The 17,737-nt window shown below is 39.6% G+C and overlaps 1 protein-coding gene across 5 annotated transcripts in view; it reads left to right on the top strand.

Annotated features, from left to right (window-relative positions):
• Window positions 1-17,737, top strand: part of UTRN (utrophin) — a 565,558-nt gene that overhangs the window by 446,181 nt on the left and 101,640 nt on the right. For all 5 annotated transcript variants that reach the window (XM_054021668.1, XM_054021666.1, XM_054021667.1 and 2 more), the window contains one exon: window positions 17,429-17,490. In XM_054021668.1, coding sequence (XP_053877643.1) covers window positions 17,429-17,490 — 62 coding nt within the window. The remainder of the gene's footprint in view (window positions 1-17,428; window positions 17,491-17,737) is intronic.

Here is a 17,737-nt window from a genome sequence, read left to right as displayed (position 1 = left end):
CTGTTTGCAAAAGGAATAAATGCTGTTTTGGAATATCCAATGCACAGTCATTTTAAACCAAACCTGTATTAGTTTGTTTTAGTTCTGAGGGGGGAAAGTCCATTTAAAATGTTGTCAGCATCTGTTTGGAAGGGCCATATTACTCCTCAATGTAGCATATCTACCAGTGAGCATCGCAGGTCATCCCAAACCAGTGCCATCAAAACCTTTATGCTATAGTACATGACACTGTCATTTATCTGTAGAGCTCACGTTCAGTGACTCACTAAAAACTATTTTAGAAATATTTGGGGTTCTAAATATGAAGTTAATGATACTATTTCTTTGTCTCTATGCCTGTGTTTGCCCAGCCTTTCCTTAGAGTAGGAGATTCCTTCCTTCATGCCCAGGATGGGGGAGAGGAGCTGAGGTGAGAAGGAGGGGACTGAAAAAACATAGTCTATAGCTCTTCTCCCTTCCTGCAGTGCTTCAAAAGGCCACCCTGCTTCAGGCAGCTGCAACCATGTCTGCAGTGGTGGGTATGCAGGGAAGTTAAATGCTTGAGGAAGTGAGTTTGGCTGCTACAGTCCTTGCTCACACTGACTCATCCTCCGATAGCTGGAGCCTTTGAGGGTAAAGAGGTATTAGTACTGATAGAGGTTCTGCCAAGCTACGCATATTTTGGCGGGGGGAGGGGAAGACTGGGGAACAGGAAGCGATTCCTTCCTCCCCCAGCACCTCTCAAATAGCCTCTCTCATTCTGGGTGTGCTTGCTCCCTTCTTCACTGCTTTGTATCCCTGGGGAGGAGGGGAAGAAGTCACTGGTGCATCTTCTTCCAACCTACAATTAATGCCTGATTTTTGTGGCACTTGATCCTCTGCAACACCAGCAGCTATGAGAGCCCTGTAGAGGCTCCTTGTACCTCACAGCTACATCATCTGGGCTACTTTGTAAGCCTTACTCCCTTCTCTTGACTGAAAGGAGCACTATGGGGCTCACTCTCAATCATTATAGCAACATCATGGTCTCCCCCTCACGAAAATGAACATAATGTCCCTATGGCTGCTCCACATCAGGATGTCCGCAAACCAATGCACCCTTAATTGGAGATTTTCATCACCAGTTCTGCAGGTCCATGCCTGCACCCTCGACCCCACTGTACTCTGGAGCAAAGGTATACCCGTTGCCTCTCCAGTTCCTTCTCAACACGTCTGCAGCCTGTGACAGAGCATGGTGGTGTCTGTTAGCTAAATACAAAGCTTGCTACCTCTCTCCCTTAATCTTATCTTTTCTTTTTTTTGTTATTTAGTACACTCTGTGCATTTTGGAGGTTCCCCTCTCCTTCTGTTGCCTGATTTGGACCTTTGGGGGGGACCTGGATCCATGGCCTCAGGTATGGGTCATGGTCACCACCCAGATTTCAAATCCTGCCAGACCTGCCATTAGTCTTCCCCTCGCAGTTACGGACATTCAGGTTGCCTCCACAGCCTGGAAAAGTCACATATCCCCTTCAAATGTAAGATCTGCTCATGTATTAAAAGCAGATCTAAGCAACTGAGGAGAAACAGGCTAAAATTCCTGTTGCTGGAACACTCCCTGAGACCTGCAGGATCAAGTCACACATCTGTATCTTGGATCCAGTTGATCTGAGAGCCTTGGCAACAGTCTCTGCTGTGACAGTAAGCAAAGACCTTGGGGGCCCTTCAGAGCCATCTAGACCCTCAAAAAAGAAAAGACCCCTTTCTCCAGAATGGGTCTCAGGAGACTGCATGTCCCAATAGGGATAGCAAGTTCCCATCCCCTCCAAAACTGAGACCATGGAACTAGCTTAGAAGGCCATGGTGCATACTAAAAATCCATTAGGTAAAGAACCTAGAGTAGCACTGGCATCAGATTCAGAGCCTCCAAAACACAGGGACTCAGAGCCAGGCCAAAATCATCTTCAGTGCCATCTTCTGTAGCCAGATATGAAGGGCACACCAATCGCACTTCAGTACCATCTCCAGTAACACCCAACATACTTGCATCTGAAGAAGTGAGGTTCTTACCCATGAAAGCTTATGCTCCCAATACTTCTGTTAGTCTCTAAGGTGCCACAGGACCCTCTGTTACCTTTTACAGATTCAGACTAACACGGCTACACCTCTGATACCCAACATACTGACTCCTGAGTGTCCCTACTCATAGTCCCCCATATTTTCCAGACTCCTATTCCATTAGAACCTTTGAATCCTGGAGAAAGCCTGAATCATGATTGTTGAGGGACTACAGAGGAGCAAGAGTCAGCTGAGGAAGAAAGGCAACACATCCAGCCTGCTCCCTGAATGAAGCAGGCGTCTCATGTGAAAGCTTATATTATAGTTAATGTATAATAAGGCATACATACCAGGGGGTGAGAGCAGCAAGATACAGTTGCATTGGCAACTTGATCTTTGCCATTTCCTGCCTTTGAGTGCATCACTCTGCAATTTTAATGCACTTTTTTGATTGGCAAAGAGAAACAATTTAAACGTATGTAGCATATATATTGCAAAAGTAGGCTAAAGTTATTTGAGACTGGGCCAACTATGTAGATCCTTGCTTAAGAAATTCAGAGGAGTATTGAGTCTTTCTGGTCATGATTTTAATGTAATAAAGCAGAGGATTTTTTTTTTTTTTTTTTAATTCAACAAGGATGCTAGCAAAGCAGGCAAAACAGTTATTTTAATCTGGCAGCCCCACAGATCTGTGGACATAATTGGAGTTGTGAATGTGGCCAGTCAGGATTTTTAGACAGTGCACTAGCATCATTCAATAATCATTAAGATAGCATTATAAAAGGGGAATGGTCAAGTGTAGGCAATGAGTGGAAGAGTCTTTTGATGGCCCCACTAGTTTTTATTCGTCATTTGTCTATTTTTATAAAGGTTGGTTTTAATAAACAAGGCCAAAGCAATTGAAGTAGAAAATTCACCCACTGCCCCCACAAGAAGGCTTTTACAGAGCTTTTTCCTATACTATCAACTTGATGCAGACTGCCTTGATATTTATGCCTTGAAAGAAAAGTAGAACGATCTGATATTTAATCGGCAGATTTTATTTATTTTTTAAAAGCAAGCTGAAGAATGCTAAATATTTATAGCTTCACAATCTGCCAGGCCAGCTTTCCTTGGCAGTTGCCTTATTTTCTTGTTGCATACTGTCTCCAAACTTCACACTTGCCAGCAGCAGGTAAGGGAAGTGTACTGAGTTATGGAAAATAGAACCAAAAAAATGTCAGAAAAAAGCTGATTCTTAATTTTGTCTTTTGGGGCATTATCAGGCTGGGGCATATATATAGTTTTTGTAAACTATGTCTATTCCCTACCTTCAGACCTAGTTAGGAGAAGAGAGGACAAATAATGCCATAATTAAAAACGTATTTAATTGAACAATTAGTGTGCTTTGACAGTACAATTCAAGAGAGAAATCGTACGTCTGCAATATTTACCCTTTATACAAGGAACCAGTTCTTGGACAGATGTACAGATTAGCTTGTCACTTAATTTTCCTAATGATTTTTCTGGTTTCAACATAAGAACGGCCATACTGGGTCAGACCAAAGGTCCATCTAGCCCAGTATCCTGTCTTCCAACAGTGGCCAATGCCAGGTGCCCCAGAGGGAATGATCAGAGCAGGTAATCATCTAGTGATCCATCCCCTGTTGCCTTTTCTAAGCTTCTGGCAAACAGGCTAGGGGCATCATCCCTGCCCATCCTGGCTAATAGCCATTGATGGACCTATCCTCCATGAATATATCTAGTTCTTTTTTAAACCCTGTTATAGACTTGGCCTTCACAACATCCTCTGTCAAAGAGTTCCGCAGGTTGACACTGCATTCGGTGAAGAAATACTTCCATTTGTTTGTTTTAAACCTGCTGCCTATTAATTTCATTTGGTGACCCCCAGTTCGTGTGTTATGAGAAGGAGTAAATAACACTTCCTTCTTTACTTTCTCCACACCAGTCATGATTTTATAGACCTCTATCATATTCCCCCTTAGTCTTCTCTTTTCCAAGCTGAAAAGTCCCAATCTTATTAATCTCTCCTCATGTGGAAGCCGTTCCATACTCCTAATAATTTTTGTTGCCCTTTTCTGAACCTATTCCAATTTCAGTATCTCTTTTTTGAGATGGGGTGACCACATCTGCATGCAGTATGCAAGATGTGGGCGTACCATGGATTTATATAGAGACAATATGATATTTTCTGTCTTTCTTAATGATTCCCAACATTCTGTTAGCTTTTTTGACTGCTGCTGCACATTCAATGGATGTTTTCAGAGAACTATCCACAGTGATGCCAAGATCTTTCTTGAGTGGTAACAGCTAATTTAGACCCCCTAATTTTATGTGTGTAGTTGAGATTATGTTTTCCAATTTGCATTACTTTGCATTTATCAACATTAAATTTCATCTGCCATTTTGTTGCCCAGTTACCTAGTTTTGAGAGATCCTTTTGAAGCTCTTCACAGTCTGCTTTGGTCTTAACTATCTTGAGTAGTTTTGTATCATCTTTAATTTTTGCCACCTCTCTGTTTACCCCTTTATCCAGATCACTTACAAATATGTTGAATAGTACTGGTCCCAGTACAGATGCCTGGGGGTCACCACTATTTACCTCTCTCCATTCTGAAAACTGACTATTTATTCTTACCCATTGTTTCCAGGCTGAGGGATAACTCGGTGGTTTAAGTATCGGCCTGCTAAATCCAGGGTTGTGAGTTCAATCCTTGAGGGGGCCACTAAGGGATCTGGGGCAAAATCAGTACTTGGTCCTGCTAGTGAAGGCAGGGGGCTGGACTCGATGACCCTTCAGGGTCCCTTCCAGTTCTATGAGATAGGTATATCTCCATATATATATTTTTCCTATCTTTTAACCAGTTGCCAGTCCATGAGAGGACCTTCCCTCTTATCCCATGACAGCTTACTTTGCTTAAGAGCCTTTGGTGAGGAACCTTGTCAAAGGCTTTCTGAAAATCTAAGTACACTATATCCACTGGATCACCCTTGTCCACATGCTTGTTGACTCCCTCAAAGAATTCTAATAGATTGATGAGGCATGATATCCCTTTACAAAACCCATGTTGATTCTTCCCCAACAACTCGTGTCCATCTATGTGTCGGACAATTCTGTTCTTTACTATAGTTTCAACCAATTTGCCAGGTACTGAAGTCAGGCTTATCGGCCTGTAATTGCCGGGATCACCTCTGGACCCCTTTTTAAAAATTGGCATCACATTAGCTATCTGCCAGTCATTTGGTACAGAAGCTAATTTATATGATAGGTTACAAACCACAGTTAGTATTTCTGCAATTTCACATTTGAGTTCCTTCAGAATTCTTTTGGGAGTCTTATTACTGTTTAATTTATCAGTTTGTTCTAAAACCTCCTCTAATGACACCTCAATCTGGTACAGTTCCTCAGATTTTTCACCTAAAAAGAATGCTCAGGTTTGGGAATTTTCCTCACGTCCTCAGCTGTGAAGACTGATGCAAAAAATTCATTTAGTTTCTCCGCAATGGCCTTATCATCCTTGAGTGCTCCTTTAGCATCTCGATCATCGAGTCGCCCCACTAGCTGTTTAGCAGGCTTCCTGTTTCTGATGTACTTTAAACACCTTTTGCTATTACTTTTTGAGTCTTTGTCTAGCTATTCTTTAAATTCTTTTTTGGCCTTCCTAATTATGTTTTTATACTTGTGAGAATTTATGCTCTTTTCTATTTTCCTCACTAGGATTTAACTTCCACTTTTTAAAGGATACCTTTTTGCCTTTCACTGCTTCTTTTACTGTGTGGTTTAGCCATGGTGGCTTTTTTTTTTGGTTCTCTTACTATGTTTGTTAATTTGGGGTATACATTTAAGTTGAGCTTCTATTATGGTGTCTTTTAAAAAGCTTCCATGCAGCTTTCAGGGATTTCACTTTTGGCACTGTACCTTTTAATTTCTGTTTAACTTCCTCATTTTTGTGAAGTTCCCCTTTCTGAAATTAAATGCTACCGTGTTGGGCCGCTGTGGTGTTTTCCCTGCCACAGGGATGTTAAATTTAATTATATTATGGTCACTATTACCAAGTGGACCAGCTATATTCACCTCTTGTATCAGACTGTGTACTCCACTTAGGACTAAATCAAGAATTGCCTCTTCTGTTGTAGGTTCCAGGACTAGCTGCTCCAAGAAGCAGTCATTTAAGGTGTCAAGAAACTTTATCTTTGCATCCCATCCTGAGGTGACATGTACTCATTCAATATGGGGATAGTTGAAGTACCGCATTATTGAGTTTTTTATAGCCTCTCTAATCTCCCTGAGTATTTCGCAATCACTATCTTCATCCTGGTCAGGTGGCCAGTAATATATCCCTACTGTTATATTCATATTTTTCAAGCATGGAATTACTATCCATAGAGTTTGGTTCATTTAAGATTTTAATGTCATTTGATTCTACGCTTTCTTTCACATATAGTGCCACTCCCCCACCAATATGACTTGTTCTGTCTTTCCAATATATTTTGTACCCTGGTATTACTGTGTCCCATTGCTTATCCTCATTCCACCAAGTTTCTGTGATGCCTATTATATCAATATCAATATCCTCATTTAATATGAGGCACTCTAGTTCACCCATCTTATTATTTATAATAACTGGAGTTCCCTCCCCTGGAGAGGTATCCTCAGTGTGAGAGAATACCATGACATCGTCTGGAAGGAAGGTCCCAAATATGGGATTGTTTTCCTCTGCTCCAGTTGGATGTTCTCCTTCCCTGAAACTTTCATGGTCCTCAACAGCACAGAGGCTGTCAGATGGTGTGGGACCATTCTGCTGTGTCCCAAAAAGTCTCATCCATGTATCTCTCTGTGTCCCTTAGCTCTTCAGCCACTCTGGTCTCTAAAGCCCATGCACGGTCTATGAGGGCCAGGAACTCCTTGCACATATACACCACCTGCCCATAGAGCAGGTAATTATACATGCTGCATTGAGTGCATTAAACTGGAAAGCCCCCAGTCTGTTGCTGGGATACTGCCTGCATTCTCTTTTTTACTCCTGCAGCTCGTTCCTTTGTTGATGTTTTCTTTTTATCAGGGGGTAGTTTTGGCATTCAGTTTAAGGAAATTTAAAAAACGTTAAGTGTATCTAGCCCCCAACACACACACTCTCCCTCCAAACTCGCTTGCAAAACTCCCTTTTAGCTGCTTCTGTTCATGGCTCCTCTGTTTGCTTAGGCCAAGGTCTGGTCTTTAAATGAAATGTAAACCTGGAGGTGATATAAGGCATAACTTAAGCTGAAAGAGAAGCAGGGCTGCCCTGGAATCTAGGCAGTGATGTCTTTCAGCATCCCACGTCTTCCAAGAATAGTTATATTTAAGATTAATGGTCTCAAGGAGATATCCTAAGGCATGCTGCTTCTGCCATTTTTACAGTTGGGGTTTTATGTAGAGAGGTGGGGCTTAATAAACTGGATATTCTTTTGTCTGAGTTGAGGGATAAAAATGAACTGGAAAAGGAGGAGAATAAGAGCATCAATGAATTGCCACCTCCTGGTGGCCTTAGGACAGCCTGTAAGTGTCTCCTTGCCTCAGTTTCCCACTCAAAGGGCTTCTTAAATATACACTACATATCCTTTTGGGGGGCCATTCATAAGACCCCTTCTTGGGGTCTGGGTTTATTCATATAAAATAAAACTCAGTGTCCCAAAACATAGTCCATCTCTTTACTCTCTCACTGGGTCACTCCTAGGCCATTCCTGCCTATAGTCTCGTTTTCCATTCCCAAGGTCTTCTGCTGGAGCCTACTCACTCCCAGCAACCTATGTCCAATTTTCTCTGCTATGGTCTCCCTAAACAGACCCTCTCCACTGCAGTGACTTGCTGCTCCTTTATAGAGGAATCACCTGATCTCTCTCAGGTGTGCCTCTTCAGTTGTCAGGGTTGTCTGGCCTCAGGCATTCAGCCCTTAAGAGCAAGTCACCCTCTTATAAAGAGTAAGATACAATGTTTGACATCTGTCCGAGGTATTCAGAGAGTGAGACTGTGCTAGATGAGTTGCAGATAATCTCACCTTTGAATTGGGATACTGCAGAAGTACACCTGTTAGGGTGATGATTTTTTGAAAATATACTACATCCTGAAGTACATATACAAGTTTTATAATACAAATTAGGGAAGTGTTTCTCACAAATTAGGAAACTCTCTCTCAGAAGGTGGGAGGGTGTGTTTTAGCCTTCAACGGATCTGTAAGTAAGGAGAGTGTCAAAATGATTTAAAACATCTGTATTTTGAGATAAGTAGCATTTGTTCTGTCTCCTGCCTGATGCCCACGGTAACAGGCTTTTACGTGCCCAGACAGGAATGTCTCAAAGAAAAAGAGGGTTCTATTGCTGGCTTGTTTCCCCCTACCTGTTTGCTAATTTTGATGTGCATTCTGGTTCTGATGTCCTGTAATTATTCAAGTACATGTAATGTGCCTGAGAGAGGTTTGCACAGAACCCTTTTGGCCCCCTATTACTTGAGCAAGTGGGTAACCAGCGGAGTATTTTGAAGGGGAAAAGAAGTTCTGTTTCCTTGGAAGTGAAATTCATTCTCTAGTCTAGAGCCCAGATTTATGAAGCTGTTTGTGTCTATGCTCTGCATAGTGAAAATATTTGATTGAATTGAACATACATGTTTGTTTACATACACAATTTAGTCTGTTACTTTGTTTCCTCCCATTCAAATCTTTTATTATATAAAATAAGTTGCCAAGTGGCTTCTGAGATTTTTCTTGGTCCTATTTAACTTCTATTTTATCTCTTCTTAATGCAAAATATTACCAAATAGTTCTATAGTTCTGTCATTTTGGGTTGATTGTTGCAGTAGAATTCAGTGGATGGTGTTTGAAACTGAGGATGCGACTGAGCTCTACATCTGTAGAATCTAAATGCTCTTGAGGAAAGTTGATTCTTTTTGAACTTTTTGACAAAAACGTGTCCAAGAGACTGGGACTAATGAGCCATATGGAGAAGGATAGAACATAGATCTCACAGTTTTTACTAATCCACTATTGTTTGTGATAAGTTTGGAGAAATGGTTATGAGAGGCAAAAATTGATTTCTTTGAGCAAGCATTAAATTGAAAGCATTTTTCATTGGCTGTGCTGCAAAGATGTGTGGGCGCTAATGGACATCCTCTATAATTTTTTATTTATAACCATTTAACGCAAACAAGGCATGTTTGCCCTCCATACAGATGATGCAAAAATAAAACTTAGGAAAATATATATTCATACAAAAATTTAAAAAAAAACACAGAAATTTACGTCCACTTGTTTTTTAAGAAATGACATTGAAATATACAGCCATTAAAATTCACAGTCTGTAAAGAAATTTGACGAATATGTCATCAGGTGAAAGGAATGGAGGAAAGAAATAAGTACCCTAACATTTCTCAGTGTTATTCAGTTAACCACAACTAATCATATTGCAGTTATGTCTTTCTACATTTATAATGTATTAGGTATTTGTACTGTCCAGAAGAACTCAAAAGGAAATGAGAGAGATCAAAGCAAATTTAATATTGTAGAAGGCATTTTACTTAAGGGCAGTGGTGTCTCAGCAATCATCATCATCAAGCTACTCAATTTCAAGATCCATAATCACATACTTCTGAACGCTCTTGAAAAGGACCTAGCATCATCAAAACATTTTAAAAGCTACTTTATCCCCTTCTATATCACATTTAACTCTCCAGGGTAAGAAATCTTGTGGCTGTACTTTTCAAGTCTTCCTTCAGAACAACAATTCTTTCTCTTCTGATCTTTGTTGTACCATTAGTTTGGGGGAGAGAAAAAAATCCACTGACTCTGGAAGTAAATCTTTTTCTTCCTTCTGGCCACATTCATAATACCATCTTCTGTATGAGCTGAAGGGAAAATAATAATTAAATTGACTCCAAATGTGATACAGGTTTTAATTTTGAGATTATTTCTTTAGTTACCACTAACCTTCATTTTCTAATTAAGAATTTCAGGTAGTGCTTTTTGTCCTGAGGGGGTTCAAAGTATACGTACAGAAATTACTCCATCCACTACTGAAATACAGCTCCCCTTACAACAGCATGCCAGCTGTTTTACGGCACACTTTTGCAATAGTTTAAGAAAGGAAGTTAAATATGCTGTATCCAGATGAAACTGTATGAGGGGCTTAGACAGGCAGGAAGTAATTCCTCCAATTGGAGTTTAGCCAGGACAACAGTGCCAGCTTGTAAAGTGCCATGGAATCGTTAATGACTATTAGAGATCACAACTTCAGTTTTACATCCCATCCAAAAGACTTCATCTTCAGAAATACAATGCCGCTTACCACCATGCCAGGGTATATGTTTTGTGAGCCAATCAGTATTAGAACTGACTCTAGCCTTGTCTGTGCTAGGGAATTTTACAAAAATAATTCCCACTTCTAACCTTCATTGTTATGAAGAAAACCTTGATAACATGACTAGGGGGTGTTATCTTCCCGAGGCTGCAATCAGCCTAAAACAAAAGCTCTGAAATGTGTGAACTGTCCCATTCAACTCAATTGAGTGGTCAACTGTTATACCTATTGATCACAATTTAAATGGCAACATTGTTAACTATTTCACTACTTATCATTTTAACAGACATGTCCAGCGAATGTTAAAAATTTATTAATTGACAAAGGGAATTATTAGAAAGTTTATCACCAAATGGATTTGATAACACCTGGGTTATATGATAATACATTTGGCATCTGAAACTTTGTCTAAAAGAGCTGAGGACAAAAACTTCGATGTTGCCTCCAGTTTATTCTAAAATCGAAGGCATGGGCTATTTTTTCAGTTTAATTTTCAGGTTTTTAAGTTGTAACACTATGAGTTGTAACCAGTTCTATTTATTTTTATTTATACATAAATCCATTCCTGCTGTGATGTTGGTCTTATTTTGGGGGAGGTGTCAAATTTCTCATGAAATGTATCTTGCTGGGAATATTGTAGATTATGATTTTATATTGTCCATAATTTTTGTCAGAGAATGAGATGTACAACATACTTTTGCCGAATGAGTCACATATGTGAAACCAATAGAAAATGAATTCAGTATCAAAAATACTGCCTTGTGGCAGCCAGTGAAACAGGTCACTGTTTTTCTGGCTGAGCTATAAGAAAGGACCCACTCCCACACAGATTATCTCTGGGACCTCCTGGAGCTTGGTATGTCTGTAGCAGTAGAATTGCTCTCCTGCAGACTTTCTATGTTCCACAAGAGAAGAACTCACCTCCTTTTTCTCCTGCAGACTTTCTATGTTCCACAAGAGAAGAACTCACCTCCTTTTTCCCTCTTATGGTCCACAGGTTGGGAACATCTTTCTGGACCCTCCTACAGACCTTGTAAAGCCTACTTGCCCACTGCCCCTCAAACAGACCTGTTTCAGAGGCATATTCATAATAGGCCTGATTTGCCTCTCTCAACCAAATTGAGTAATGTATTATTCCACAAGTAGTCTCATTGAAATCGCTCATCTTCTTGTAGAGTAAGGTGCTATTCAACATGGGTAAGGCAGAAGAATTGGGTCTAATAGTTTGCATAATAAATAAAACACAGATTATATTAGGATTGTATAGCAATAGCTTTTCAGTTCGTTGGTGTGTGTTGAGGTTGATAGCACTGTTGAACTCGTGTATGGGGGGGTGAGGGGGAGAAGGAGCTAGTAACTGAATTTTCTAAGGATTGACTGTGTTAGCTGTGTGGTGAAAACCATCGTGACACTTTGCCCTAAATGTTACCCTTGCATGGTCTCAGTGGGGGTTGGGGCCTAAATGGGAATGGAGACTGAAATCTCTTCTCCTCTTTCTCCCACTCCCCCCCAATTTTCACTACCTCTCTGATCAGGGAGAACTTTCAGAGAAAGGTTGAAGCCCATTGGCAGGATAGTGAGAAGGTTGCACTGTCATTACCCTGCTGTAGCTATTTTTGGTCCCTGAGGCTGTCAGTACAACACCCTTTACGAGTTTTTTTTGTTTGTTTGTTTGTTTTTTTAATGTTTTAAGGAAAAATATAGTCTTAATTTTACTACAGTTTTTCTTGGTTTTCTTTGTTATCAAAATAGTTTCTTTTCTGCATGTTTATTCCTGTATTAACCAGGATATCAGAAAAGCAAAGAAGCATCCAATGGCTCCTTACTGTGCCTGGAAGATATCCCTGCTGGGCAGTCGTAACCAGTATTGGTCACTATGGCTTGAGCATGCATAAAAGAGGTATCAGGACACAGCAAAAGAGTTCTACCCCCAGTCTCTGCAAGTCCACGTAATCTGTGCAGGAGTCTATCCAGCATTATGAGCCTCTTTACTTTCTAAGCACAGATTTTATAGGTTGGTCTATTTGCATTAGTCATGCATCAGTAGCACAAAAGCTAATGTGTCTACAGCACAGAAAGATGGGTCTTGTTTCAGAGGGCTGCTTTATAAACCAAATCCACACAAATTGGTGTATCTTGTTTGCCTCCTATTTTGAAACCCTTAAAATGACTCTTTAACTGACATTCTTATTTGTTGCATGTTAAGGTTACCTGCACAGGCATTCATTCTTCCTATGAAATTCAATTTGTGTGCACATAAAAAGTCCCTGTGTGTTATGAAATTGTCATCAAACACAATTTTGTAGTGAGAAATAGCAACATTGAGATTGGTTCCTTTTTAACTCCTTATTAATATGAAGCTATCGTAGCGTTTTTACAGTCCTATCCAATATGCCCTCATTTGCAGTTTTCATATAGCTTTTTTGTGTTTGGATATGTGGTGTATGAAAGGTGCCAGCTTTACTGCCCTGGAAACTGCAGTCTGTAATCCACAGAATAGATATAACATGAACAGTGACACCACTAGCAGCAGCAATGACAATGCACTGCTGCTTTCACCTGAATGGATCACCTCCAATGCTTGGGTCATTCAGGGAATGTCTACATTGTGGCTGGGAGCAAGCCTCCCAGCTAAACCTGCCAACAAGATTGGAAACTGTGAGTGGTGGTTTTATGATGTGAAGCTTTGTCCTCTGGGGATAAGACTTAGACAACCAAATTCATGTCATGTAAACACCTGCCAGCTATCCAATAGTAATAACTTTTTGGTCACTAGCAAACAGAGCTATATTAAATCAGTGACCTAGAGGGGAAAAGTTCTGTATCCCATTTTCAATTCTATGGGTCATCGGGTTGCCTTTCTCATACAGTTTACTAACAGATGGAATGACATTTGACCAAAAGCATACCAGTATGAAAGGAGTGAGAGAGAGCTTTAAAAATCCAAGTCTATGAACAGGCATGTTCAGAATGCGCTATTCCAACTGGTGAAAAATAGGGGCTCTTTGCAGAGTTATAGGGATAATTGTTGAAAATGGTGGTGTTCTGGGAAGATATTTTCATAAATAGCACAGATCTCATATTGATATTCTTTGTCTTTTCATGTCAAAGGGAAAATTCAGCTGTCCAGGTGGTTATCACATTACAGTGAGGTAGCGAGGTGTAGTGCAAAGTACAGAGCATCGGGAGAGCGTGTTCCTGAATTCTAATCCTTACTCTACCTTTGGGCTATGTCACCAGGGGCAGATTCACTTAACCTTTCTCTCTCATTTTTAACCATATGTAAAATAGGAAAATAACACTTCATGTGGCATATGGTTAGGCTAAAATAACACTTGTGAAGCCCTTTGAGATTTTCACTTAGAGTGCCACAGAAAAGTATATATGTAATTTTAATAATAATGATATAATTATTATTCATTAAAAGAAAACTTATCCAGGGATCCCAGACTGTTCTTAATACTTAGTTATCCAATTTTGGGGATGTTAATCCTACAGGACCAGGAGTCCCGATTGCCTGTGATTATGCCAGCAAAGATTCCACAGTAAGTGTTAATAAGATGTTCTGAAGTGATTATTTTTTTTTATGTAAAAGTTGTTTTAGGTTCCTTCCCCCTTTGTCATAAATATACTGAACTGAATTGTCTATACAGTAGTTCTTAAATAAGGAGAAAAATGCCACTCCTTTGGGCCTTGTAGAATATAACAGTTTTCTGTTTGGGAGGAGAAATTTAGAGCCATCATTGGCAATATAATTTCATCATTATTTTTGATAGGTAATAGGAGCTAATACTAAAATGTTGCACTTTTATAGCACCTTTCAGCTGAGGGTCTCAAAGCACCTCACAAATGCTAGTCAAGTTTCATAATACCTGTTTTACAGATGAGTTGACAGAGGTACAGAGGCCCTGATTCAGCAAAGTACTTAAGCACACGTCTACATTTAAGTGTGTGAATAGTCCCATTGAAGACAGTCAGATTAACAGGGTTTGGGAACCAGAGAGTGATCTATTACATGCACTTCCATCTGGGGATTGGACTATAACAAATATTTGAGCTTTTAAATCATTTGAAATGTTAATTTTTAAAAATCTGAGATAAACAGTATTTAAAAGTAACAGAGGGTCCTGTGGCACCTTTGAGACTAACAGAAGTATTGGGAGCATAAGCTTTCGTGGGTAAGAACCTCACTTCTTCAGATGCAAGTCTGAAGTATTTAAAAGCGTTTCTCAAACTACCATTTTCCACTTATGCTTGTAATTTAGAGATTTTCGGGTCTGTCAGATCAAATCCAGACCCTAATGCAGACTGTGCCAGATGATACTTTTCACTTATGATGTTGACAAGTAAATCACCAGTGACTTTTTTTTGAGAGAGAGACTCATTACTGCTTCAAATGAGCGTTCCTAAATGAGCTTTACTAATGGCCCTTATTTTAGATGTGACCATACGGTTTGATGGATACAACTGATGCTAGTTATGTAGGCCAGTGATAAACAGTTGAGGTGATAATGACAGCATTTCACTTAACACTGTATTGGAGACACTTGGCAATATCAGCCTCCTACATCCTCCGTGAGAGAGTAGCTGAGGCACTAGTTTTCAGATTACTTAATGGGCTGATCAATGCAGACGATTATATTACATTTTCCATTCTCATTTACTGAAGCTATACAGGCCCCTTACCCTGCCTTAGGAATCTTAATTTATTGCTGCACTAGAATCATTCAGAATGCAGCACAGTAAATCGCCGTAGCCCTGTGCCAATAGTGGACCAAGAAACACAGGTTTTCTTTCTTTCTGAGTTGGTTTCACTGCTGATTTATTAGTTTGTCTGACAGGGAATAACTGTCAAGTCTAGAAATGTTACTGTTTTCTTTCAGGTGACTTTGTTGTAGACAAGGACATACATTAATGGCATTTTTAAGGCTTCCTTTTAGAAGTTGTAAAACTTTGATGATTGGATGTGTTTCTTTTGGCATTGGCTCTATTTTCTAGTCCAGGATATCAAGGTTTTGACTTTCTTGTGTTCAGTTCACATAATTTTATTATGAAACTGAAACCTTTCTACGGGTTGCAGTTTAGGAAGTTGTCCCTGTTCAGGAAATTTCGCATTTAAGCATATCAGTAACTTTAAGCATTTGTTTAAAGTTAAGAACATGTTTAATTGCTTTCCTGAATAGAGGTGGATAGAGTTTAAGCAGATGCTTAATTCTTTCCTGAATTCAGATCCAACAGACTAATCCGTAGGTTGGGTAGAGTCCTGTCACTTGGGTGTGCTGCTATTTTTTTGCCTTCAAGTGTCTGTCTAGAAATATTTAGTAAAAAAGAACAAATGCTTCCTCTCTCTACAGTAGTGGTTGAAGGTATGACTGGGCCAGATCCTCAGTTGCTATCAGTCGGGAGGTACACCCATTTACACCTGCTGAAGATATGGCCCTCTGAGTTCAATGGCAAAATACCATCTTGTAATTCAGTTAAGAATAAAAGCATCTGTGTATGGGCAAATTAAGTGCCTTCCTCCACCCAGGAAGCTTTGGCAGCCAAATTTGAAACAAACTTTCTCTGCTTTAAGGTTCTGAAATATTTGGATACTCTTTTATAAGAAACCCAGTTCTTCTGAATGTCAGAAATGTCCCAAGAAAGTTTATTTTCATGAGACTTTCAGTCCAGATTTTTTTTTAAAAGCATGTTTGAATCCCTGGATGCTTCTCAAACCTTGACATCTTTCTTGTTTCCCCCCTCACTTCTTTGGTCAATCCTGGTCACAGTATCATCCCACCTCTTTTTGTTATAATATGCTAAATAACTTCTACCAAAAAAAGTACAACAAGCAGAGAACCTTTTAAAAATCAAAACTGTCAAGAGTTAAAATGTAGCCGTTTCTGAATATTTATTCTGTACATTTGTTTATGCTTATCTGTGTGTCTGCTTGCTGACAAGTTCAAATAAATACCCCTCCTTTTTGTAAGAGTATGACAAATATATAGATTCCTCAAATTACTGTCCTCTCTTAATAAAGCTACAATTAGCACATTTTCTCACACATAGTAACATTTTTATTCATTCAGAAATTAAGTGATTTTATGAAAACATTTGTTTATGCTTATCTGTGTCTGCTTGCTGACAAGTTCAAATGAAAACAAAGATTAAAGACAGTAGGTTTTTCTGCTTCATTAAATATTGCTTAATTCGCTAACCTGGGATCATTTCATTTACAGTACTAACTAGTTAATTCTTAGCAGGAATGTTGTGGTCTTTTTAGTATAACATCCAGTATATTAATTGTCTAATTAAGCTGATTTAAATTTAAATGCCCGTGTGTGTGTGGTATGAATGTATAACCTTTCCAACAATTAATATACAGAAATAGAACCAAAACATCACTGATGAAAAAATTGAGGTTTCATTGAGCATGAGAGAAGCTGCATTTTATCCACATTGCTGGATACATGATACTTTGATAGATTAACCAGTGCTGTTAAAAGGTGGTGCTCATTGTATCTTTATGTTTTGAGAGCATAAATGCAGAAAGTCATCCTGTGACATTAGGTAGCTACAGATATGCATGTGGGAAAGTTCATTATGTGCTTCATTAAAAGCGTTATGGATAAGTCATAAGATCACTGTTTGTATTCTGATATTGACTAATTGCAAATATATAATGAAGACTATGAAATAAAAGCCTCCCTTTTGTAAAAACACTTCAAAAATTTAAAAATGAATTTGGTATGCTGAGACAGCAGGGAATTTGCATCTTTACCTTATTAATTGTCTTGGTTTCAGAAGCAGAGTCCAAGTGATACAGTGAGAAAGAACAGACAAAAGTAGGACTGAAAAAGGATCAGAAATAAATCAGTGTTGTGGATGCTAAATATGGGATGATTATCTTACAAGTTATTATTTGATCAAATGCTTCAAGCAACTGGATGATACAAATCTTGTAATTTGATATAAGAGCTGAGGAATTTTTCTCTTTTGCTTATAACCAAAGAGTTTAATCTGTATGTGCCACAAAATGTTTTTTTTTTTTTTTTTTTTTCTGGTTTTTTCCTCAAACTTTGCTTCTCTCATTCTCCTATAGTCACCAGACACAAACAACCTGTTGGGATCATCCTAAAATGTCTGAACTCTTCCAGTCCCTAGGTGAGTACACTTCCTTTACATAAACAATTTTATAGAGTTCATCTAACACAGAGGTCCCCAAATTGTGGGGCATGCCCTCCTATGGGGGCACTGAAGACTGTTCACGAGGGTGCGGCTGGGGCCCGAGCCAGCTCCCCTGGGGGGCAGGGAGGGAGCACCACCCTGCTCTGCTCTTGGCTGCTGGCCCCAACTGCTGGCCTGGGGCCCCGGCTCCTGGCCTCAACCCCCAGCCAGGGCTCTGCTCCTG

Source organism: Malaclemys terrapin, chromosome 3, assembly GCF_027887155.1.
Source record: "Malaclemys terrapin pileata isolate rMalTer1 chromosome 3, rMalTer1.hap1, whole genome shotgun sequence".
In the NCBI taxonomy this organism is placed as follows: Eukaryota; Metazoa; Chordata; order Testudines; family Emydidae; genus Malaclemys; species Malaclemys terrapin.
Note: the sequence above shows the minus strand (reverse complement) of the source record. Positions and strands in the feature narration are given on the sequence as shown.